This window comes from Hetaerina americana, unplaced genomic scaffold (genome assembly GCF_022747635.1).
Source record: "Hetaerina americana unplaced genomic scaffold, ioHetAmer1.1.p SCAF_4, whole genome shotgun sequence".
Lineage (NCBI taxonomy): Eukaryota > Metazoa > Arthropoda > Insecta > Odonata > Calopterygidae > Hetaerina > Hetaerina americana.
The window spans coordinates 60,885,892-60,913,752 of record NW_027286985.1 but is presented as its reverse complement, the minus strand read 5'-3'; the positions used below and the strand labels follow the sequence as shown (position 1 = coordinate 60,913,752).

The following is a 27,861-nucleotide window of genomic DNA, read 5'->3' as shown; positions in this document are numbered from 1 at the left end:
ATTCATGGTGACTTTCAGAACACTCTGGGAGAGACTACCCCTTCATATTCAAATGTTGCCAAGTGAGCCAAACAAGTGTAAGTTTGATCGGGAAAGCTTAGATGATGATCCGTGTAGTGGTCAGCCAAAATGTGCCCTTACCCCAGAAATTATTGCAAAAGTGCATTAAATGGTCATGGAGAATTGCCGTCTGAAAGTGCAAGAAATCGCTTAAGGTCAAGTGATGTTATCTGAATGGGCATATGATGGACATTTCAACAGTGGAATTGGATATGAGAAAATTATCTGCTAGATGGGTGCTGTGACTCTTGATGTAGGATCACAAACGCATCAGAATGGTAATGTCCTAAGAATGTTTGACCCATTTTAAGAGCGAAAAACAAGATTTTCTGGGCCAGTTTATAACCACAGATGAACTTAGGGTCTACTAATATCATGCAGAGACAAAACAGCAGTCAAAGCAGTAGAAACATATTGATTCACAACCACCAAAGAAAGCAAAGGCAATAGGGTCGGCAGGAAAGATGATGCCTACAGTTTTCTGGAATGCGAAAGGGATTCTGCTGATAGATCACATTCCCACCGATCAAACAATTACTGGACAATTCTACGCTAACCTCCTCGACCAACTGCAGCAAAAGATACAAAAAAAGGCAGGCTTGGTAAGGCAGAAAGTCATCTTTTATCAAGACAATGCATGCCCACACACAAATGTCATTGCCAAGACAGAAATACGAGAATTACAATTTGAATTGCTGCCACACCTGCCTTATTTGCCTGATTTAGCTCCATTAGATTCCCATCTCTTCCCCAAGCTCAAAAGTTTCCTCAGTGGATGGATATTCTCTTCAAAGAAAGAACTAACAGCCGAAGTTGGCGACTATTTTGCAAGCATGAAGGAATCTAATTTTTGAGTTGGTTCAAGGCATTGGAACATTGCTGAACCAAGGGTACAAGGAGACTGCATTGAAAAATAATGAAGTTTCACTGAGGTAAGTCGCTATTTCCATTAAATTTTGAGAACTTTTCTAATTACCCTCGTATATTCAGTTATCTGTAGTGTGTGGGTACATAAAAGATTTACCCTAGCCAACTTAGATTACTGCTAACAATAACACATCCCTTTCCCCAATATTCAATATTTCCCTGAAAGCATATTCCAAGTTAAAAATACGGGGTTTCAGTCATTCAAATTTCCAATGAATGGTTCCAAAAACATGATGATGGGCTCCAAAAGAAATCATGAACTATACTATTAAAAATATAAATGTTATAATTGCATCGATTAACATCTCTTTTCAAGCAAAGCTAAAATATAAGCCTTTGAAAAAAAAACTTAAATTGGACTTGATGACATCCATATTTTCATCATAAAGATGTTACTATGAGTTGTCATGTAAATCTCCAATGGTCCTTTGGTTATCCTCTATTAGAAAGAATTCATTTCATCAATTGACCAAGTCAAAAATTTTATTTAAAAAAAAAGATTTTTATACTTAGTTGTTTCCAGGTGATTATGTGAAACATACTTTCTTTTTCTTCCACCATCATTAAATATTTAAATATCTGAAGAGACACTGTTTACTAAGGTTATTCATTTGGGTCAATTGCTCTCATTTACGCTTGTATTAACATGGGATATTAGAGTCTTGTTAATAATATCTGTGAATTTAATGGCATGCCAATTCCCAATTGTTGGTAACCATATTCAAGAAATATACATTAATTCCAATAGCTTCTTGGAAATCAATGGCAAGCATGCAGTGCCGCTAATTTCCTCATTCATTATGATCCTTAGTACAGCAATCAAAATCTGTAAAATATTTCTTCATATCATTTGACAAAAAAATGAATATATTATGAGGGACTCAAAGTAAATATTTGAGTGAAGATTTTTTTCAAATAATTATCTCACATCGAGTGCCTTTAAAGCACACTTTTTCCATTTATTTTAGCTGCTATAGATTCTTGAGATGTAAACTACTAAAGCATGGAGAATATTAGGCGCCAAATATGAAATCGAGAATTTCAATAAAACTCTTTTTACCTTGATATGGTCTGCAATCTATAAATGGATTGCCAGAGTATTTCTCTGGACAGCTGCACATTGGCACATGGTTAACTATGTCACACCTTGCATTTTGGCCACAAGTTCCTGGGCATGGATCCATACACTTCTGCCTCATACAAGCCCTATTTCTTGGGCAATCTGTGCTCATTACACATTCAGGCCTACACCCAACATAGGGATCTCCTCGGAACTCAGATGCACATGTGCAAATTCCATCTCGACATTGTGCATTTGGCCCACAAGGTGATGGGTTGCATGGATCTGCTGCAACAACAGGTTCTGGTGCTGTGAATTAAGAGTTGTATTCCCTTCTAAAGTTTCCAGTCATATAATCCAATGAAATTGATCATAAGCAAATGGGTCTAAAAGACCTGTATTGCAATTTTTTTATAATATAAACCTACGTTCAGGTGGTTTGGGGTAGCATCCTGAGAATGGATCCCCAGTGTATCCAGCAGGACAAGTACACATGGGTGTGTGGTAGAGGACAGTGCATTGAGCACCCTGCCCGCAGGATCCAAGGCATGGGTCCCTACATTTCTCCCTCATACAAGCCTTGGTGCTTGGGCATTCCGAGTTGATAACACATTCTGGACGACAGTTTGGAGGGCTGCCAATGTAACCAGACCTGCAGGAGCATGATGGTGTTCCCCCTATGTCCCTACACTCAGAGAAGGAACCACAAGGAGAAGGGACGCAGGGATCGACATGGATAGGCTTAGTTGGAATAGAAGGAGCGGCTGTGTGAAATGAAGAATCGTGCACATGCACAGAAAAGGAGAGAGAGAAAGGAGAAAAACAAGGCCATTTAACACAAAGGTGAAGAATAGAGAAGAGGATTTCAACACAATTCAAAGGCAAGCATTCCTGAGGAAGTGGAGACATCCAACAGGTACCATCAGGAAACAAACCCAAGAGGTAATGAGAGAATGAAGTCATATGAAAACAATGGATGCCAATATAGGCATGAATATGTGAAATCATCTCCAGTATAGAGAAATGCATGCCTTATTGTAGTTATTAACAAAATTTAACAAAGGAAAGGCTTACGTGGTATTGGATAACATCTCACAAATGGATCTCCAGTAAAACTGAGCTTGCAGCTACATATGGGACTATGGTTCACAACACTGCATTGGGTGTTAGTTCCACAGGGTCCAGGGCAAGGGTCTTTGCATTTCCGATCCACACATGCCCTATTTGGAGGGCATTCTGAGCTTGTTGTGCACTCAGGCCTACAAGTAGGTGGACTGCTCACATAACCAGGCAAGCAAGAGCACACAGCCTGCCCATTGACCTCCCGACACCTGCTATAGGGCCCACATGGGGTTGGTTCACAAGAATTGGTTTCTTCAATGACTGGTACTTTTTGAAGGAAAGAGTGTCATGCAAGATACATGTAAGAAAGAAACATAGACACAGTGTCATGCATACAGGAAAACCATCACACACAGAGAAATTAACAGTTATAAGAATTAATTCATGCAAGAATAAAAAAATTGAGAATGAAAATTTTGTAGCAGGAAAAAGAGAACACCAAAGACAAAGTGAAATAGTATGTACTTAGAGAATTCCATTCATTCTTTAACAGATAATTTACTGTCCCAAGAGATGGAACTGAGAAGCAAATAGGAGGAAGAAAATCATGCAGAGCATGCTTCAAAGTGAGAATTTATATTAATCATCATTAATTAATAATTTACATTGGCAAAATTTATTGCCATTTTTGTCCTCCTGTGAATGAGATATTGAATTCATGATTAACTAATTTCCTAAAGTAAGCTTCCTTACACTGCAATGGCTCAGGTCGACAACGACTAAATGCATCCCCAATAAATCCTCGCTGACAAGTGCACATTGGTGAGTGGTTGACCACCTCACAGATGGCATTCTGGCCACAGGCCCCAAGACAAGGATTCTGACATTTGTTGCTGATGCAGGCCTTTGTTGAGGCACATTCTGAGTTCAACACACATTCTGGACGACATCCCTCATAAGGGTTGCCCACATACTCAGGCAAGCATATACAGGAGCCTGCCCCATTCCTCTCCTTACACACAGCATTCGACCCGCAAGGGGAAGGAATGCAAGGTGTCAGAGCCTCAGAAGCAACAGTTACTGGAACACAATGGAATTTCCTTAAGATATTTTCCAAGAATAATGATGTTTAATGGTTTTAATCATGCCTATCGTCACAAGGCATGATTGAAAAGACATTTAATTGATGTCTGCCATCCATTATGGTCCAGTGGTTTTCCAACACATGTACTATGACATGAACAATAGCTTTGAAAATTTAGAATTTCATTGGTACATTTTCAAATGAAAACTTTCCAGTAATTAGAGTTCTATAAATCCATTTAAAGTTGAAACTCCTAGAGCCTTAATAGATTGGCAGATGACAAAAGAGAGAGTAGCTCAAGTTTATCCAAGAATAGTGACTGATGACAGGGAATAAGTACACTATTCAGTGGATATCACTATTTGCCTAATTACTGTCCATCGTGATGCAATATCCACCATTTCAGGACATGATGAATCATTAGGATCAAATAAGAGTAACTTTCTTTCACTGGAAAGGTTAAAAATTGTATCAGAATTTGCCAGACTGTATCTGCATTCATTCCATTTTCAAAGTCTGAATTTTGAAATTTATTTGCTTCAAGCATCTATTGACGAACCCAGTGAAGGAAAGTTCTCACTAGCCTTACATTAATATTGGAACTAAACAATATTATTCACTGCATCATCCTGTAAAATACTTTTGCAATATTATAGATTAAATTATAACGGTGTAACATGGCCAATTTTCTAAACATATTTGACTAACCTATGGCATAAGAAATATAACGTCGGATGTTGAGACTGTTGACAGCGACAAAAACGAGACTGTCACCATACATTGCCGAAACTTGTACATTGTGATTCCTTGATGCTTTCCTTGATGTGTGGTGGAGCATTTTTTCCCTTCGGTGGTAGGACATCACTTACCGTATTGTCCTAACTCAGCAGACAGGTCACACACATAGACATGCAAATTGGCCACAACTTTCCACTATTCTTTTATAAAAATCATTCGGTTGAATTGAAATATTCATATAAATGATTTTCCAGTTTTTCCTTAAGTCCAAGCAGAGTTCAAACGGTGCCTCATCTAGATTGTTCTATCATCCATATCTACAGTAATCACTTCAACTCTACTTCCGCACATTATGCCATTTGCCAGACATGCTGCCATTCATACGTTATTCATAGCTACTATGCAGGATCCATACCCTATTTAATATCAACTCTTCATTGGAGACATTTGGTATGAAGTGTTATCAACAACATCATTAATGGAGACTACTACATGAAGGGCAATATGGAAGTGGGATTTATGAGTGGATCTGAAGTTTAGAGGGATGACTTGGAACACATGGCTAAGCTTACAGAATCAAGAAGACTGAACTGATTGATGAACAAAACAATGCATGTCAGATGTTTTTGAACAGTTAAAATGATCTACATGAAGTTAAAAAGATTTCAACACCAGCAGTAAATGGATCATTACAATATTCCCCACCACTTAAGAAAATATGCTTATGTAGACGAGAGAAGTTATTTATATGCCGAATTACTTTAATCAATGTATTTACTTATATGGCCTAGTTAAGCACATATTCAGAAGGTAATAAGAGCGTGAAATCATATTGCTGAATCAATAACTTAGCACGACATTAGCTAATATAATTCAAATAGTTGTGGTATCATTACTGTTTACATGCTCCTCTAGATTTCATTTTAAATATTAAAATGATGATGATACTTGTCGGTTTTTCATAAAATTGCAATTTTTATCATTTAGAATCATATGCTTGCGGTGCAAAATTCAATGACTTGATATAGGTTTAAGTGCAATCCATGGTTATTCAAGGACATTGCAATTCAATTTTTATTATAGAAACAGAGAAGATGATTCCTAGATATGCTGAAAATTGCATCATACCATCATGGGTGATCATTTCAAGTTCCAATCCTACTCACTGGAATAAATAATCTTGACTCCATAATGCAACTAATTCTGATCTGTTCAAGTAAACAGGCATAAAAAATTCTTGGATTTATACGCATTGCCAAAAGAGCAAAAGGAAAGTTGTGGCCAGATGTCACGTGCAAGAACACACAACAAGGCAACACAATGACCGTGCAACAGGCAGTGCTCAACAAACAGACACAGAACATGCATTGCATGTGAGGAAATCTCGTGCAGCAAGCAAGAAAACGAGCCTTTGATTCCCTTCTCAGGGCCTACCTTGCATTCGCTGACAACCGCTAAAGGGATCACCCGTGAATCCTGCTTCACATTCACAGATTGGATTGTGATTGATAACTCTGCACTGAGCATTCAGACCACAGGAGCCAGGACAAGGATCTCGACACTTCAGTGCCACGCATGCCATCCTGCTGTCACACTCTGGGTTGATGACACACTCAGGACGGCAGTTGGGAGGAAGGCCAATGTAACCAGGTGAGCATGAACAAGCTGGACTCCCTTGTCGGGTATGGCACTCGGCATTCGGACCGCAGGGAGATGGACGACAGGGGTCACCCTGAGGCTCAGGTGTTGTTTCCACTGAGAAGGAGAGAAGTAGCTTATGAGATATCACAATAACGGCTAAATATAGAGCAGAACTTTCTTAGCATATATTTGATTATATATAAAAATGTGGAAACTACAATATATACATATAGATAGAATTGGATTCTTGAAAACAGCAGGGTATTGTATTCAAGGGAGGTCATGAGATAATTGCTTGACTTTTCACTGTAACTTCCACCATCTCAATTCCTTTGGTAATACACCAAGAACACTAGGCACATCATTAAAAGAAACATTTAGTCATTTTCCTTCATTCCTCAACTAATTCCATGTTCATTCAACTTATTTCCACACACTCTTAAAAACAATTCTATTGTTAGGTAGTCAGTGCATTTGAATATCTTTACAGAAATAGGGAGTCTACCCATTTATCCTTCATGAGATGTCTGTCAATCAGAGATGAGGGATTATTTTTACTCCACACAAACCTGGATCATCATCACCTGGACATTTTATGGGGGTGAATTTAATGAAGAACAAATAAAAACATTATCTAAATGAAAAGCAGCCACAAATATGAAATTTCACAAAAATAGATTACCTGGTTCTTGATCCAGGTAGTGGATGAGCAAGTACATAAAAGCAAACAACATATCTATCATTTAATGTCTTTGAATGGATAAAAAGACAAACCTGCACAGGGCATAAACACTTTGTGGTATTATAGAATTTCATATTGAATATTTCGTGGTTCAGTTATAACCTAATAATATTCTATCAGATTACCAATGCTAATTAAATATGAAAAAAATAGTTACCTGGTCGTGCATAGCAACGAACAAATGGATCCCCAGTCATGCCAGGAGAGCAGCTACAGATTGGATTGTGATTGACAACTTGACATCGAGCATTTTGGCCACAGGTGCCAGGGCAAGGATCACGACACTTCTGATTCAAACAAGCTTGGGTCAGTGGACACTCTGCACTTGAAACACACTCAGGATGACATGATGGTGGACTGCCAATAAAGCCAGTCACACAAGAGCAAACAGCATGCCCATTCACAACACGGCATAAGCTATTTGGCCCACATGGTGATGGACTGCATGGCTCGGTTGGTGGTGCTACAGAAATAGAATTAATAAACATCTTTGTAAAAGTCCATAAATAATAAAAAATTGAAAAACCACTGTAATGGTTATGAAAAACTAATACTTAAAAAAATATCTGCTCTACAAAATAAATTTTCTGTAACTCTCCAAAAAATTGTCAATTCTCATTTTCAGGATGCATTTCTTTCTAATGAATCATAACTAAATTTTTCTTCCTTTAGATAGAAAGCATAAATAATAAGATTTCAATAAGTTATATGTGAATTTTATCATTGGACAATGAACGATATATGCTTTACCTTAACCTCTTGGCAGTCCAGCGTTTAAAAATAAATAACTTAATCTTATTTTAAATAATCACACATGGGAATTTCCAGTGGAAAAGGCAATTGTGGTGCACAGTTTTGTGGGGTAGATTACACTTTATGCCACATGCCTCCTTATGAAAGGGTGATGCAAATTCTCTTTGATGATATGTACTTACCGACAACAGGCTCCACGTGTCTGCATGAGATGAATGGGTCTCCTGTGGTTTGCGCTGGACATGAGCAGGTTGGTATGTGATTCACAACATCACACTGTGCTCCCTGACCACATGTTCCTGGACAAGGATCTACACATTTTTGGCTTTTGCATGCCTTATTCCGGGAGCAATCAGAATTAAGGACACATTCAGGCCTGCATCCCTGATATGGATCCCCCATGTAGTTGATGGTGCACTTACAGGTGCCACTGCCTGAGCATTCTGCATTGGGTCCACAAGGAGATGGGTGGCAAGGATCTGACATAACAGGCCTCTCTTGTACTAATTTTTGGAAAAAAGGAATAACAGCATAAATGAGATTTTAGAAAATGTATGTGTGTCTTTGATTACACATGAAAATGAGCATTTATTACAACAATATTGAATTTATAATTTTCTACACATCAGAAAATCTTTTGTAGATGCATAATTTGACTTCAGGCAAGATGGAATTATTCATTAAATCACAGTAAATTATGCACATCCAAACTGCTTGAGATAATTTTATTCAAAGAAATAAGCCAAAAAAAGACATTAAATTTTTCATGCTTAACTTCATGGATGCTTTAAATATTCATACACTTATGTACTACTTTCCAGAATTACAAATGAATGGTGCAACACATCACTCCCATTTAGTTGATAAGGGTGAAATGAATTGCATCATTCATTTTTAATTCTGTGGATAAGTACTAATTATAATAAAATTCATACCTATTCAAAACAACTGCAGGGGACTTCTTTCCCAACTGTTGGCTACCAATTTGTTAAGTGCTCGCATGCATTCATTGCATAATATTTTTCATGATCACTAGGATGTAGTCAATTGTATAACAAAATTTAGAAAATTCATTTTCTTACAAAAAATTTCATTTTGGACTCAAAAAGTAGCTCAATAAGTTTTCAGAAGAGACTACTGATTGAAAGAGAATTTTCCTCTTAAAATTCATTTCCCTGATTGTAGGGAGCATTACATATAGTTTTTGTACGTAAGGATAATGGCAATTATGCTGCTTTAAACTTGGTTTACTCACCAACAACTAATGAACACTGGATGAAGGGATCACCAGAGTATCCTTGTTGGCAAGTGCACGTGGGGATGTGATTCTGTACTCGGCACTCCGCATAAAGGCCACAAGATCCTGGACAGGGATCTCGGCATTTCTCCGCAATACATGCTTGGTTAGATGGACATTCTGAGTTCACAACACACTCTGGGCGACAGCTTGGTGGAGAACCAATGTATCCTGCTCGGCATGAGCAAGCTGGGCTCTCACCATTTGCATGGCATTCTGAATTAGGCCCACAGGGTGATGGATGACAAGGGTTGATAGGTACTGGTGGAGGTGGTGGGGCAACTGAATGAAAAACAAGTGAATTTAGTTATTAACATGAAATCTACCTCCAATATCAATTATGATAAATGGCTCATTTGGAAAAGATAATTTATTCTATTATCATGCCAAGAGGACTGCTATCCGTGTCAGATATGGCATGAAAATATAAAGTTGTGTTTGATTATTATATTATATCAATAAATTAGTAGCAAGATTATTGGGGAACATTACATATCCACATAATTATTTTTGAACAAAATGCTGAGAGGATAGCTAAGTGGCGAGTCATTTGGTAAAGGAATCTAAAGTGGATGGAAGAGGAGGGAAATAAATTTTTTTTAAATTTCTGAAATAAGTTCTTTCTTTTGAGATAGGACAAAATGTAAGCAAAAAGTAAAAATAAAGGGTTCAATGGAGAGAAAATCAAATAACCATAACATTTGAAAAAATTAAATAAATTCATTTAACCCAGTACATCATCAAGGTCAGTTTAAAATATTATCTAATGTAAAGAGATGCTTCAAATAGTGTTGAATATAAGATTTAAATTCTCCATGCCTATAATTTATGAAGCTAGTTTCTCTTTTTGTAATATTTAAGCCAACATATTGTTCATTAATAAAAAATAATAGTAGTTGCTCAAATTATGTGGATTGTCATTATTACAAAGCTCAATCAAAATATGTTTTTTATTTTCCCCAATCAATAAAGCCTACTACACTGCTTACCACTCATGCACATCAAGCCATGAAAACAAAACATTTTGCTTGTTCCTTTTGTCTAAAGCAGCATACAAAGTATTCTTTCTCGAATCTTAAGCTGAAGAAATTTTCTGGCTTATATGGAAGAAAGAAATGCAAAAGAGACACACTCACCAGGCTGTTGGTAACATCTTGAAAATGGATCTCCAGTGTATCCTGCAGGGCAACCACAAATGGGGTTGTGGTTAACCACCTCACACCTTGCTCCCAAGCCACAGGTACCAGGACAAGGATCTCGGCATTTAAAGCTGCTGCAGGCCTGGTTGAGTGGACACTCTGTGTTCACCACACATTCAGGTTTGCAATTGGGTGGGCTACCTACATATGTCGGTTGACATGAACATACAGCCTGTCCATTAACCTCTCTACACTGACTGTTTGGACCACAAGGTGAAGGATTGCATGGATACGTAACGGATGCCTCTGTGACAACTAAGAGAGGAAAATAAAAAAATGGCATATAGCGGTTCATCATGAAGCATACTAAGAGATATTAGTTATAACTGATAGAGAAATGAAAAGATTTTTTTAGGTGTGGCATTTATAGAGCATATAGTTTACAGGTAAAGTATCTTTTGCTTTGAGATACGTGTATTAATCTGATTTCACTTGTAATTAGCCTCCACTTGATTGGTGTTTCCAAATTTGGACCTGAGGGCACTGAGTGGCAGAATACAAACTGATGTAATATCAAGTGAAAAAAATATATACATTAATATTTCACTAGTGCAAATTTATGAAATTTAGAAAAAATTCACAAAAAAATTTACAAATGAATTTGCCTACCTTCAATGGGCCTTTGTCTACATGATGTGAATGGATCACCCATATAGCCTTCAACACAAGTACATGTAGGGATGTGATTCACCACAGAACACAGTGCCTGACGACCACAAACTCCAGGACAAGGATCAGTACACTTGTTTCGCACGCAAGCCAGATGTGTTTGGCAGTCTGAGGACAGTACACACTCTGGGCGACAGCCTTCGTATGGATTACCAAAGTAGCCTTCTAGACATGAGCAAGCTCCTGCCTCACCTCGTTGTTTGCACTCTGCATTGGCCCCACAAGGAGATGGTTCACATGGCTGAGGCACTGATTCTACTACAAATATGAGATAAAAATTTTTAGCACAATGATAACCCAGAAAAATAATACACTGCATAGATGAAAACACTTTTTACTGTAATAAAAATTGAGAATTTCACTAAAAAGAAAACTAATTTTACTAATAAGATATATTTTTTTAACATTTCATAAGGTTAAATGTGGCTTTTGAGTACAATCCTGTATAGGATTAGGTTTGATCACATATCTCATCTCAGAGTTAGCGAATTTCTTACCCAGTCTTTGAAAGTGGCTTGAATATGTTACACAAAAGGACAACTTTATTTAGGGAGATACAGAAAAATTTTTATATGATTTATCAGAAATCTTCAAGGATTTTATCAGAACTTTTCTGGCACGGGCATGAATACTTAAAAGAGTAAATGTATGAGTAATGACAAACCCATACATACCTGCACACAAAAACATGTGCATATGTTTTATTTAATTCAGACACTATGGCACATGGTATTGAGCAATATAATGAACCCTGTTCTGATAAGCTTTAGAAGCACAGGTTTGAAATTACTTTCCAAATGCATGCAGCAACTAGTTAATTGATTGTGCATTTATATATACATAAAAATGGAAAGTATGACCTGAGCTCTATAGTTATCTGGAGAATTTGATCAGTAAAACAATGTTGTTTGAGATGGAGCAATGGCTTCAGAGGCAAAATTCTTGAGCAGATTTCTTTCAAGAATAAGAAAATGAGGTTAAGGCTTAACCTCTTAACAATGATTCAGTTTCACAATCCTGGAGGTCGCAAAATTATGACTTTTTTTACTAGTAGCGTTAATATTCAGAGGGAATATAAAAATATTCTTATGCAATATGCACCCATAGCATAAATATTAAATGACTTTGGTTAATGGAACAGTAAAGCATTATTGTTATTATAGAATATATGATTTTGCTCCAATTTAAGGCATCATTATATTATGTTTCAGTTCTCACTTTGTTTAAAATGCCTATCCTTCATATCAAACTATTTACTTATCTCCCCACACCCCTACTACTTGATAAATTACACTAATTGCCTCCATCCTTATTCACTTCATGGGAAGTTTTTTCAGATAAAATGCTACAGATGAGGCATAAAACTAGCAGAAAGTCTGTATGGCTCTTGCCACAGCTTGGTTCTCTCATTCCACAAATCACTGAGAATACTTTACATTAGTTTTCAAATATGCAAATGTTTACATAATTATTTCTAAGTTTAGCATTTATTGCTCCACAACTAAAAATCATGAAAAATTCTTAAAATATGAGTTAACATGAGTTTACTGTAATTTTAAAATATGAAGTCTTGATCATTTCAGAGGTAGAGCTGTTTAATTATGGCTCTATAATTACTGATTAAGCCCGAACAAACCATTGGATTGGGAAAGTTAGCCAAGGTAATAATGAACTCACCCCTCAGAAGTGTACACTGCACGAAGGGGTCCCCTGTGTGTCCTTCAGAGCATGAGCAGGTGACAGCATGACCAACGACCCTGCAATCAGCCCCGGAGCCACATGAACCTGGGCATGGATTCTTACATTTGTTCCCCATGCACACAAGTGAAGGAGGGCAATCTGGATTGATGACACATTCAGGTCGGCAATTGGGTGGTGCACCAACATGATCCTTTAGGCAAGAGCAGGATGGATTGTTCCCAACTTCTCGACAAATTGAGTTTGGACCGCAAGGGGATGGTGAACAAGGGTTTACGACTAACACTGGCTCAGGTGGTGGAGCTATGTGAGGCAAAGAGAAAGGATATGAAATTATACACATTTTGTTGCATTATAAATATGAACTATATGAGTAATAAATGAAGTTAACTTAGGTAGTGACTGACAAATAAATACACAAAGCCAGCTGGAAATAGTATAAGAGCTGTGGCACATAATATACTTGAGATAGATAACAGTAAATTATGATAGGGGATCTTTAACTCCTGCTTGATACACTGAAAAGGAAATGGTCTGATTACCAAATTAAATCCACAGGAGAGAAAAGAATGAATTTTGAAAACAGTATTAACTAAAAGCAAAAGAGATTGAGTAACAAAAAAAGCTAACATTGAACAGAAAAATATAGTTTGGCTCTGCACCTGCCCTAGGATTGTTGATGAGTGTTCATGAAATTGCAATCAGAGCATAAATGATCTTTTTCATCATACCAATCAATTCTTTTGCTCTTAGCTATGTAATACGTTAAACTGCTCTTTTAACATTTTTTACATTCAAGTCTTCAATGCATCGTAAAAACTTAAAAAAAAAATCCCTCAAAAATAAATCCTTTGAATCAATAGCTCCCTGCTTAGAGAAAATGTTGATAATATTAACAATATTTTCATGTTCCCCAACATATTTATACAGCAAGACTTGTGATTTTTTTCATCAATTATTAACATCTATGTTACGCTGAGGTCATTTCTCCATAGACACAATGGGCAGTAGTAGTTTCAAGTTGCCTACACCACAGACGGCACAGGGTAAAAACATAACATACAAATAAACCATATTCTGCCAAATAACTTCACCAGTGAAAAGGCAGTTACGCACATAAGCAAAAAAATAAGCTCTTCAATTAGTTCCTTATAAAAATTACAGTGAAAATATTATTAAAATGATAATTACTCAGAGTATTATAGAGATAATATGTCATTATAATAAATGATGATGGATAATCATAAATACTAGTGAGGGGTACTAACGAGGTAAGTCGTAGCAGCTCTTGAATGGGTCTCCCGTTTGTCCTGGTCGACAGCTACAGATTGGACTGTGGTTTATCACCTCACATCTTGCACCAATTCCACATGATCCAAGGCATGGATCTGTGCACTTCTGATTGACACAGGCTTTTGAAATAGGGCACTCAGAGCTAACAATGCATTCTGGTCTGCATGATGGAGGGCTGCCAACATAGCCACTGATACAAGAACAAACTCCATGACCATTAACAGCACGACACTGACTGTTTGGACCACACGGTGATGGCATGCATGGATCTTCTGGATCTCTGGAGACATCTGAAGGATTAGGAACAAAATGTTACAGTTTTGCCAATACATTAAATTGTTGCCATAGTATAATTATAATGTCAAAATTTAAATGTATTAACCCATCAATTTTCATTTTCTTAATCATATCTATTCTGACAAGTTCAATTGATGAGTTTTCCCCATAGATCCAAATTTATAAAATTAATAAAAAACATCTTTTCCCAATGTTAAAAAATGGGTCAAAATTCACCATCCATCGGGCCTTGATTTGGTAAAGGAAATACTAATATTACACACCCTTTAAAATTAATGAATCAGGAGGATTCAAGATAATAAATTATTTGAAAAAATAAGAAATGCTCAAAACTGGAACAATACTACATTGTAATTTATTATACTACATAAGTGAATATTTAAAGAATAAAAAATATTCTATGGATAGCAAGATAATAACCTTTGGGCTCTGGACGGCAATGGGAGAATGGGTTGCCAGTGTATCCCTCTGGACAGAAGCACACAGGAATATGGTTGACAACATCACATTGTGCATCAAGACCACAGGTTCCAGGGCATGGGTCAACACATTTGTTTCTAACGCATGCCTTGTTCCTTTCGCAATCTGACCCAAGAACACACTCTGGACGACAGCCTTCATATGGGTTACCAATGTATTCACGAGAGGAGCATTCACAATGTGCAACTGATCCCTGAACGGTGCACACAGCATTTGAACCACAAGGTGAAGGGAAGCATGGATCATCCACAACTGTTGGTACTGGTTCTAAAAGGAAATTGAAATGAGCATCATTATTAATGCTAAGAAAGAGTAACTTTCCTTGGATTTCAATGACTGAAATCAGAATGGCTTGAGGGAGAATCGAATGTATAGAGATTAGCTTTATTAGTTATCATCACAGCATTCTGAAGAGACTTTAGAAAAACTTTTTGTTCCCCTCTTTTCAATGAATCATCTACTGCAAAAAGTGAATAGACATATTTTTTATTAATATGAAAAAAGACAACGTGGAAGTTATTCTGTTGATAGCCAAGAATATTCAGAATGGTAGGGAAATGATATTCTAAAATAAATTTAATTGATAAATAATATACCATTAGATAATTTAAAATTTTATTACTTTTTTATTAATTTTCTGTTTGATAATAAGCTTGATATGCTAATAATATTCTAGTAAAGATCATTTGTGACTGATAACCTAGCATTGTAAACAATTATTATTATTATCGGTTATCTCCTGGTAAAGATAGGTTTTGGATGAACACAAGCTACCATATGGTATAGCAACAATTCCCTTGTCTTTCTCAACAAAACAAAGCCTGCCATCCAACCTAACACTAGGCCCCTCTTCAAGTCTGCATACTTCCTTCTCCCTTCATTCCATCCAACATGCCTATCCTATTCCCACCACTTCCTCACTTTCCTAAGATTCCCCTCTATCGCAGTCTATTACACCCAATTCCCAATCAAATGCTATGATTCCATCTTTCCTGCCTCCTTTCAATTTCTCCCAACAATTCTCTCTCCGACCCCAGCAATATGAGCATTTCCTCATTTATTCTCCTTTCAGTCTACTTCAACTTACCCATCCTTCTCCACACCCACATTTCAAAAGCCTCCAATTCATGGCTATCCTCCTGCTTTAATAACCAGGTTTCTGTGCCATACAAAACTAATGTTCCAAATCAAACGTTAAATAAGCCTTTTCTTAATATCCGTACTCATAGTCTCAGCAGTCAAATCAATTCCCTCCTCCCTGTATAAGCTTCTTTGCCTAATTTAATTCTTTGTCTTATGCTCCTACTGCATGCTCTGAGCATTTTCATTCAAAACACTTCCAAGATTAGTTAACTGTTCCAACTGCTCTAGTTTCTATCCTCTTATTTTAACATTTAGCTTATCCTTTTTCTTCATGGAAAACAGCATAACCTGGCATTACATGACCAACTAAAGTTTGGTAATCTGCAAACCTAGCTGATTTTATGAATTCCCCATTGAATTTCATTCATCCAGTTCTTCCCATACTTCTTTCACCATTTCCTAAATATATTCGTTGAGCAGCACAGGTGACAATAGACACCCCTGTCTCACTCCTCTTCCTAACACAGCCCATTTGGACTCTCCATCAACCACTCATACCTGAGCTGTCTGAGACATGTACAGGTTGTGGATAAGTGTCTTATCTCTCTAATCTACTCCTATTTTCTGCAATACATCCATTAATCCTACCCTATCAACCACTTTATGTCTACTCTGTCAAATGGTTTTACAAAATCTATGAAACAGACAAACATCCTGATTGTTTTCTGTGTTCCTCTCTATCAGTGACTTTACCACTGAAATGGCATCATGTATGTATCTCTCCTTCCTAAACACAATTGTAAACAATACTGTTCCATAAATATTTAGGTTTTTGGCTTCACTTTTGGAAAATGTACATATCCCCATGACATAGAAAGGAATATTATACTTTTCCCAGAATTCTTCTTGGTATTAAGCTTGTCATGAGGAGACTGGCAAAAACATCAAAAAACATTGCTGAAAGTATTTTAGATGTTTTAAAAATTTATATTCTCAAAATCCCTCAATCATTCAAAGGACTGTAAACACAACAGTAATATACAAGTAACAGTAATATGCAAGTAACAGTAATAACATGTATCTCATTTATTCCATGTAATTCCCAAAGGTTTGCAGATGATACACTTACATAGACAAACATTATTAGATACTCATGAATAGTGTCACTTTTTATGGGTCACAGACAAAATTCTATATAGTTCGGGGTTCAAGCAGATTTCATATAAATGAACACTGCCTGCAAGGGGAGCTATTTAAGGCTTACATTTTTATTGCATTACATTTTACTGGGCAGGTGAAGTTACAGGTGATTAAAAATTTAATGTTAATGGGTTATTTTTATTTCTTTGTTCATTCCTGCAATAAAACCTATGGATTAATATTCAATTCAGAATTTCTAATCTTGAGATAGAAGTGTTTTTCATGCACAGGAAGTTACTCATGACTGAGATTAGTTTTTTTATAAATGTAGGAATTAAAATTTGGTGTCTTTATTTTCGTCAGCATGGTACACTTAGGGTACCTCCTTATGAGTAATACTTTTTAGCAATCTGCTTACACAATTAATATACTGTAATACTCTTTTCTAATACAGATACAAAACAGTAGTACTCAAGAAGAAAATTCATCCTTATTAGCCTTTCCAGAATTATTTTGTTCGCTCATAACTTATAAGGTATTATGATGAATGATCCCCTATTTCTTGTCTCTAACATGAATTGATTTTAATCTTAATACATATCAATTATTTATATTGACTCTTAGAAATCCAGTCATGAATGTGTTGTCATGCCACTCACAACATTTTAATGGACTAGTCCTGGTAAAACTTTCTAATCTCAATTTTTCCTTATATTCCTACAAAGAAAATTTATTCAGTGGCATGTTGTACTTTACTTTTTCAATTGGTTACAAAATATAGTATCAGTCATGGTCCATTAGTAACATTAATGCATAGTATGATAGGACTGCCTGAATACCGTGGTTCAACTCCGATGCGCATAGGCACACAAATGAATATCAAATGCTTTCCAGAGTTACAACAAGCAAGTAAAATATGTAAATGTTGAGCTAGATACTTACGTTTTGGTATTGGTGAGCACTGAATGAATGGATCTCCAGTATAACCTGGTTCACATGTACACACAGGGGTGTGATTGATCACACGACAGCTGGCATCAGCGCCACAAGATCCAGGGCATGGGTCTTGGCAACGATTCTTGATGCATGCCAGTTGACTTGGGCATTCAGCATTCAGCACACATTCTGGGCGACATGATGGAGGGGTTCCAATGTAATTTGGCAAGCAGGAGCACGCAGGAACTCCACTCAACATCCTGCACTCCGAGTTAGGTCCACATGGTGATGGTATGCATGAGGGAGGGCGCTCTGTTGGTTGCTCAACAATTACAGCTGAAGATAAGATATGATATGAAAATAAGAAGACTTCAGCACATGGGAAGACATTTTCGTTCATTGACATAAACCAGCTGATGTCATATAAATCCATTTCTAATCACTTTAGATGAAAGAGCAAAATACAATGCTGCACATAGTGTTTCAGTAGAAAATACTCAGCAAAATAAGGTACATACTTACATAATTTACCCATAAACTCAAAATTTAAAACACACTTGTGCAACTGACTATGGACCAAGACATTCTACAGAGTCCAGGAAACTTTTGGGCGTGACACAAGTAACTTGCCATTCTAAATGCGAACTGAATATAAATGTGTATATTAGTGCACATAAGCATTCTACTGGAAATATCCCCATGATATCTTCAGCAGACTGTAACCATCTAGTAATAAACAAAGATGGTTATAAAAATAAATTAAAGGAATTCTTCTCATTTACTCTTTGAGATCAACATATATAAATAGCTTTCTGCTGCCAGGAATAAATTTTAGTTTTACCAATGCCTTCTGCAGGCCATGTGTACATTTCTCCTTTATGCACTTCTCCAGATGACAAAGCTAATCTGAGAGTAGATACCCCCTTTATCTACTCACTCCTTCCTACCTCCCATTCACAATTCCCTAATATCAACTGTAGAAGAAAGAGGGATGCTACTGTCATGTGTACAAGAAAATTTTCTAAATAATGCTACTAAAAGCTAATATATTAGTCTATGTGATAATTCATTCAAAACAGTTCATAGCAGTCCAACCTTATGAAGATTTTAACGAAGTAATTTTCCAAAATCCATGAAGGACATAAAGGATATGTTGAAATTTAACGAGCTATCAGCATTTTGAACAGTAAGGGATGGCAATAAATATAATATCATGACTATTTTCAATGTTTATATTACAAATATTTACTCATCTTTCAATTTTTTATTTCATGCAAACCCTGGCTAGAAGAGTTTTAAATAAGCCAAAGACTGGACTAAATTCAATAACTTTTTTTGGGGCCAAGTTCCACAACAAGACAAGATTTTACTAGAAAAAGAAATTCCTTTACTTGTGGAATCATCAGATTAACAGATTTTTATAGTGTCCTCATAACGAGAGTAAAATGGGCACTTGGCATAAGTCAAAAATCACATATTTTCAAATGATTAATTCAACTCTATGATCATAAGTGTTTTAGCCTAATTTGATTTTCATGGTGGATTAATACAGACAGATTAATTTTCACTAGACTATGAAGATTAATTTCGATGCAATTTCAAACAATTAAACGAACAAAGGATTATCATGATATCCTGTCAATGTCATTTAGCACTTACTTCAACTTAAATTGCTTAGTTTTTTTCATATGCTTCTAATCTTATTATTTTGAGACCCTGAACAAAATCTTATATTGTGCAAACTGAGTTTATATTAATCCAATTTACATTGTAAATATCATCCAAAATAGCTCCTCACTATAATAACTATAATTACTAATTAAAGAACTTATTTAAGCACATATACTTACGAATTGGAGTGCACCGGTTGAAAGGGTCCCCAGTGAATCTGGCAGGGCATGCACATATGGGGCTATGATTCCTAACAGAGCACTTTGCTCCAATACCGCAGGTGCTCTGGCATGGATCACCACATTTTTGATTTATGCATGCCTTATCTGCTGGGCACTCAGAGCTTACAATGCATTCAGGACGGCAATTTGGAGGGGATCCTATGTAGTTTCTAAGGCATGAACAGACTGCCTGCCCATTCACAGCCCGGCACTGACTGTTGGGACCACATGGTGATGGAATACAAGGTTCCTTTGGTGGCTCTGCTACAGAAACATTAAGCCAAAGGTTAATTCTCATAAATGAATAACAGAAATTATTATGGAAAAATTCCACAGAGTAACGGCTAAAACAGTCAATTATAAAAAATTTACGATAAAAAAACAACATGGTGTATGCACATTTAGTACAGTTCTCACTACAGTTCAATTAATCAATTTGATTCTAATTAATGAATGCTTATTAACGTAATTTAACAGCAGATTTTTCTATAAAAATAGTATACATCTAATCTTATCAAAGCAATTTAATTATGTTGTAATAACAGGTATGGTGCTATTGTATAACATAGTCCTTAGAAAATATGGAAGTGAAGTATTGCCTAAGAAAAAGAAATACAGAGTTAAATAAAAATTAAAAAGTTGTTGTCGAGAGTGCAATATGGACCAGAAATGGAAATTAATATCAACAAATCATGACCGTACAGTTTAGGCAAGAAAAAAATTTTACTCACGTGTTGGTGGAATCTTACGGCACAGGAAGAATGGGTCACCAGTGAGACCAGGTGGGCAAATACATGTTGGTACATGCTTGATAACATTGCAAATTGCATCAGCACCGCATGTACCAGGACATGGATCAGTACATTTGTTCATGAGACATGCTTTAGTTGAAGGACAATCATTATTGGTCTCGCATTCACGTCGACAGCCAGTGTACGGGTCCCCTTCAAATCCAGGTCGGCAAGAGCAGGCTCCTGCTCCATTCTGCACTCTGCACTCGGCATTTTTCCCACAAGGGTCTGGGAAGCATGGGTCACTGGCCAATACTGGAGTTCTTTCAGTTGCTGTCAACAAGGAGTGAAAAGACAAGTTGAAGTAATCAAGAAATGAAGAAAATAACTGCTTTATCTTCCTCTCTGCAATGTTCCTGGAAAGTTTCAATTGATATTGCATAGCATTAAACACATTAATAGTATAGACTTACATCATTAAAAGGAAAACAAGCAGAATTTTATGTCAATAAATGTGAATGATTGGTTAATTAAATTATTTGGTTATGAATTATAAGTTATGAATGTAGAGTTATACGCTATATTATGGATTTTTTGCATCTATGCTATTTAGCTATGAACTAAAGCCCTTACATGTAACAGCATTTGTACAGTGTTGCATTGGGTTTCCTGTGAATCCTGCAGAACAGGCACACTTTGGAATATGGTTAACCACCAGACACTGTGCATTGATTCCACAACGACCAGTGCAGGGGTCTCTGCATTTCATTTGTAAGCAAGCACGGTTATTGGGGCAATCAGTGTTCTTAACGCATTCAGGGCGGCAGTTTGGTGCTGTTCCCATGAAATTGGCCTGACAGGTGCATGCCGGCCTTCCATCAATCAACCTGCACTCTGAATTTGGTCCACATGGGTTTGGTTCACATGGATTCTTCGGCCTTACAGTGGCTGGAGTGATAGTGGTGTACAGAATAGAGTAAGGTAAGAAATCAGGAAGACCAAAGTGCAGAGTAACACAAAGAAAGAATATTACAGTCTATTAACTAGAGAAAATTCCAGTAAATGTGAAAGTAAAAGAAACATATATGGAAAACAGAACAGATAAGCTTGTATTCAAATGCATGCAAGGCTAAATATAGGCAGAGTAATGATTTTACAGATAGAAGTACATTGACTGGAAGTACATGAAATCCAGATGCTATAGGAAACATATGCATTATTTCTCATGTTTTTTATTTACAATTATTTAAGATTGTATAAAAGATGTCTTACTGGTGATGAGAGGAAAGCAGCGCTTGAAAGCATCCCCTGTGTAACCTGGTAAGCAAGAACAAAGAGATTTGTGGTTCACAACTGTACAACGGGCCTTGATACCACAGGTGCCTGGGCATGGGTCCAAGCATTTTTGCCCAATGCATGCCCTATTTTGTGGGCAATCTGTACCCAACAGACACTCAGGTCTACATGTTGGTGGGCTACCAATGCAACCAGGCTGACAAGAGCACACAGCTCGGCCAATGACATTGCGGCATATGCTGTATGGCCCACATGGTGACTGACGGCATGGATCTACATTTTCCTTAACTGGTACTGTATGGATTGAAAATAGGTGGTATTGTTGTACACTCATTTCAGTTTTGAAAATGCCATTCCAATGTTCATTGTAATGCATGCTTATAATATACAGCATTGTATTTGATATACATGTTTTTGGAATGATGTAATGCAAGTCAAATGTAGTTATGTAATGGCATAAAATAAATCTTACTTTTCGTAATTGGTGTACATAATTTGAATGGGTCACCCGTGAATCCAGGTAAGCAGTGGCAGTTAGGAGAGTGCTGTGAGACCACACAATGTGCATTGATTGCACATGTTCCTGGACATGGATCTGTGCACTTGTTTGAAAGACATGCCCTACCCCGTGGACAGTCTGTGTTTATGACACACTGTGGACGGCAGCCTGCATATGGATCACCAACATAATCGGGTAGGCAAGAGCAAGCTCCAGCACCCTGTCTTTCCCTACAGACAGCATTTGCTCCACAAGGTGATGGTTTACAGGGTTTTAAGTTGTCAGATGGTATTAGTGCTGAAAACAGTCAGTGTTTAAGATCAAGTAGAACTATGGTATTATTACTGCAAGTAGAGACTAGAGAATAACTTTTCAGTTAAGAGTTATAAATGGTAGTGATGCAATCTAGATTATGTCAGTTGAAAATTTATCTCATTTTTTTATCACAAAAGCAGTGAAATGCTTTTAAAGTAGTAACAGATTTTATTGAAAATAGTAGAGTAAGAGTGAGTGCAGTGATTTTTAAATATTAAAAAATTAGCTGTTGTAGTTACTGTAAAAGATTCCCATGCACAAATACATATCAAGAATTGTTTAAGGTGAATTTTTATAGTGAACAAGAGAAACAGATATAAGATGTACAGGCTACTTAAGAAATTGTTCAGGCTTACTTGGAGGGGGGGCAGGTGAGCAGAATGAGAATGGATCACCAGTGTAACCTTGAGGGCATGTACACACTGGAGAGTGCTTCACAACAACACACTGTGCAAGGCGTCCACAGCTACCCGGACAAGGGTCAGTACAACGCTCAGCACGGCATGCTAAGTTGCTTGGGCATTCTGCATTTATCATGCACTCAGGACGGCAGTTTGGTGGACGCCCAACACGATTCGGAAGACAAGAGCATGCAGGCTGAGATCCAATTGCTCTGCATTGAGAGTGTGGACCACATGGTGATGGTAAGCATGGGTCTCCCAACTCTTTTGGAGGTGAAACTAAGGGTTCACGCAAGAAATATTCCATGAATAAGTAAGAGAGAAGAGTTTCACGCTGGGATGCAAAACCATCTTCCTTAGCCAATTGCCAACATTTATCTTGGGAAAATTGTTTTGGTGATATATATATATATATATGTGTGTGTGTGAATGCATACATGCACACACATATAAATGTGTGTATGTATATATATGTATGTGTGTGTATGTGTATATATATATATATATATATATATATATATATATATATATATATATATATATATATATATATATATATATATATATATATATATATATATATATATATATATATATATATACATATACATACACACACACACCCAAGCATATGCATACATACACACACAGGTATATCCTAGCAAAGAAAACACTAAAAAAGGAGGCTAAATTTTAGAGGTATCTGAAGAAACAGGTCCCTCAATTCAATGATATATTTACCGCAAATAATCATAATCATCATTTCGAGTTATCATCAAACTAATTTGTTATATGATGAGAAAATAAATATATTGGCAATATAATTGCTCGGTTTGCTGTAATTGTATTGATTGTGGTTCAAATATAATTCTTTCAATGTCTCCCAACATTTTATACCTCAGAAAAATTTCCAAAACAGCCAAGACTTTGCCGACTCCGATATTAAGTTTACGTGAACCCTACAAATTTTAGGAATACTATAATTCAGATACTGAGGAAGACATTTCAACAGAAAAAACAGATATTCTGAATGTAAATATTTGAAAAGAATAATCAAATAGGACAGACCAATGGAAGAAGGTTTTGCTTACAGAATTGACAGTACATATGCAAGAAAAAAAGCCCAATGAAAATGATATACTCAATAAATAAACAGAAAAGATTGAAAATTTAGTCTTGATCAATACTTTTCAAAGTAAAATGACAACCAAGAATTCTATAAATTTCATAAAAATATTAGAAAGGCACATAAGACAATTAATATTGCTCTCAAATCATTAAGTGTGACATGAAAGCAAACTTTCAGTGCTCATAGAATAGGCAAGTATGCCACATTTATTAATGATATTGATATTTTATGTAGGCACAGAGCTGACAAAGAGGTTAAAGAAGACAGATAAAAGTAACAGTAAAATGAAGGAAAGGAGTTACTTAGGGTGCTTACTTTCTTCCTTATAGCATTTGACAAATGGATCACCACTGAGTCCCGTAGGACAGCTGCAGATTGGATTGTGATTTACAGTTTGACAGCGAGCATATTGCCCACATGTGCCTGGACATGGGTCACGACATTTCAAGTTCAGGCAAGCTTTATCTTGAGGACAGTCAGTGCTAACAACACACTCAGGTCTGCAGGAAGGAGGAGTACCAACGTAGCCCGACAGACAAGAGCAGACTGCATGGCCATTAATTATCCTGCACCTTGCATTTGATCCACAAGGAGAGCCTTGGCAAGGGTCCTTTGGTTCTTCATGTACAACTGAAGGCAGAATGTCAAGAAGAAAGATTGGAAAGAGAACAAGAACATGTGTCCCATGGTTCACATAGTAGAAGTAAGAAATAAAAGGTGATACTTACGAGGTGGCAACATCAAGAGAGTACCTGTGAACATACTCAGAAACGCCAAATAGTTACACATAAAAGCCACAAAAAGTAATTATCATTTAGATAATTTAAAGTAGAACTTTAGAAAAATAAAATAGTACAGTATATAAGGGAAGTATGAATTAATAATTAATACAGCAAGGTGGGATATTGTAAAGAAAGATCAGTTAAACACAGGGTAGCCACTGTCTTGGAGGCAAAAATTCCCTTACCACTCATTATTTTACACCTATGTGATATCTAAAACCTACTCACTCCATTTACAGTTGTCAACTTTTTACACCTCAATCAAGCAGTTTAGGTTTTTTTAATTTGGTTGAAACATATTTCTTTCAATTCATATGAAAAAGCATATTCATTTAACAACATCAAATCAAAATGTACGAGGGTCATCCGGAAAGTAGTACCCGTTCGTGAAATAAAGACACAAAAGTAAATATTAACAAACATAAAAAATTTTATTTGAAAGAGGATACTTTAAACTACTTCTCAACATAATCTCCAAGCAAATTAAGGCATTTGTCATAACGTGTGACAAGTTTCTGTATTCCTGCTGCATAGTCCTTCGCCGCCAGCTCATTGAGATACGCGAGGGACCCATCTTGCACAAATTTTTGCATAATGCAGATGGTGTTTAACAATTTCATGAACAATTGTTCGAGAAACATTGGGAAAATGCTCACAGATGTCATCAATTGTGACGCGCCGATCGTTCCTCACGAATTCGTCAACTGAGCTCACCAGTTGGTCTGTAATGACAGACGGTCTCTCCGAACGCTCATCGTCGTGTGTGTTCCCCCTCCCCATGTTGAAGTTGCGACACCACCGCCGAACAGACGACTCGTCCATTACATTGTCTCCATACACCTCCTTTAATTGGCGATGAATATCACATGGGCGAACGTTTCTTGCATTGAGGAATTTAATCACTGCCCTCACTTCACAACTGGCGGCGTTCTCAATTTTTTTAAACATTGTAAACAATCACAGAAACAACACAGGCAATGCTAGCGTCACGCAACTTGGCTCAGAGAAGGCAGACAAGCCACTGAAGCTATCTGACCTCGCCCAGCGGCTACTCGCGTCGTCAGCACTTCATGCGGCACGAACGGGTACTACTTTCCGGATGACCCTCGTAAATAACTCAACTCCCTGGCAAAAATCAACTGTAGCAAGTATCATGACTCTGTACATTTCAACAACTGGACTAATCTTTTATCCACACTAAAAATTGTCTGAAGAAGGGAAATGTATAGCAAGTACACTTATGGAGAGGTTTAATTATGTTGCGAGGAATAAACTTTTAAATTGTATTACAAATCATTCCCTACTTTAAACAAATGGTTGACTTTTCCAATTTAAAATATTTTTGACAAAGCATTCAAAAATAACACTATTTCTGTCATCTCTTTGATACAAACACCATTCTATCAAAGAGGCAATTATTTCAGTGAATGAATGACCAGACTAATTTGATGTGTGCTATATTCATTTAAAAATACAACACCTACAACATATCTTCAGAAATTAAGAAAGAATTATCAAATTAGTTAAAATATTCATTCAGCTAAAAAAAAGGTATTTGGAATACATATTTAAACTTTAGACCCATACTAATGTAACGTCTTACAAAAAATTACTGTCAAGGATCAGCAATGGTGATCATTTCACTCGGTTAAAATGATCTAGAAGTCACGTCTGATGTAAAAAGCTCATAAAATATGGAAAACTTCTATGATTGTTCATCTATTAGTCATCAAGCCCAAAGCAGAGATTTTTTCAGTCAAATTAAGCTGCTAAAACACACGATGAGGGCTATTTTTCTTGCATACTTACAACTTATTCCAAAAACTATCTTTGGGCCTCACACCTGATTTTTCCCTATTCTCTATGAAGTGGCTACCCTGAACATAGTCAAAAGAAGTAAACGTTGAATAGAACAGTTTTCATAAAATTAGAAAGAAAAATAATATATGAAGGTGAAAACTTGGAAGAGATGTGTAAAAGTTGCCTTACTTGGCTGAAGAAGCTTGCACGCAGAAAGAGGTTCCCCAATATAACCAGGTAGACAGGAGCATGAAGGTGCATGGTTGACCACTCTGCATTCTGCATTTAGACCACAAGTGCCAGGGCAAGGGTCCCGGCACTTTTGATTAAGGCAAGCCTTATTTCGAGGGCAGTCAGTGTTGATCACACATTCAGGTCGACATCCTGTATATGGATCACCCGTATAATTGGGGAGACAGGTGCATGAACCTGCCCCACTCCTTTCCCTACACACAGCATTTGACCCACAAGGAGATGGGTTACAAGGATCGAGGGGGCCTTGAGTGGGTTTCACAGCTGCAATAGATCATGAAAAGCGTTGACTCACATGGGAAAGTATACCTCTTCTGATAGCAAGCAAAAATACAGAGAGAACTGGCCAACTGAAGCTAAACTATGAAATAGTTCATCAAATATTTTATCAAATGTTGATCAAATCCAGTTGTCATCTCATCATACTGGTCTATTAAAAATTTTCATTAAAACTTAGGGGGATTGGATAAACCACATAAAGAAGACAATCTCGTCATGTTCCATTAAATAAGTGGGATAATTTCATTCTCAAATGAGGCAAAAGAATAAAAATTTATTAGCCATTTATGTTCCACATTAGTAGTGTTATAATCTAACTCAAAGAG

At 36.7% G+C, this 27,861-nt stretch overlaps 1 protein-coding gene across 1 annotated transcript in view; it reads right to left on the bottom strand.

Moving 5' to 3' along the window:
- Positions 1-27,861, bottom strand: part of dpy (fibrillin-like protein dumpy) — a 463,637-nt gene that overhangs the window by 94,483 nt on the left and 341,293 nt on the right. The window contains 8 exon segments of the mRNA XM_071590673.1: positions 3,890-4,189; positions 6,366-6,686; positions 14,199-14,501; positions 14,941-15,135; positions 22,746-22,874; positions 23,249-23,572; positions 24,738-25,040; positions 27,194-27,502. Coding sequence (XP_071446774.1) covers positions 3,890-4,189; positions 6,366-6,686; positions 14,199-14,501; positions 14,941-15,135; positions 22,746-22,874; positions 23,249-23,572; positions 24,738-25,040; positions 27,194-27,502 — 2,184 coding nt within the window.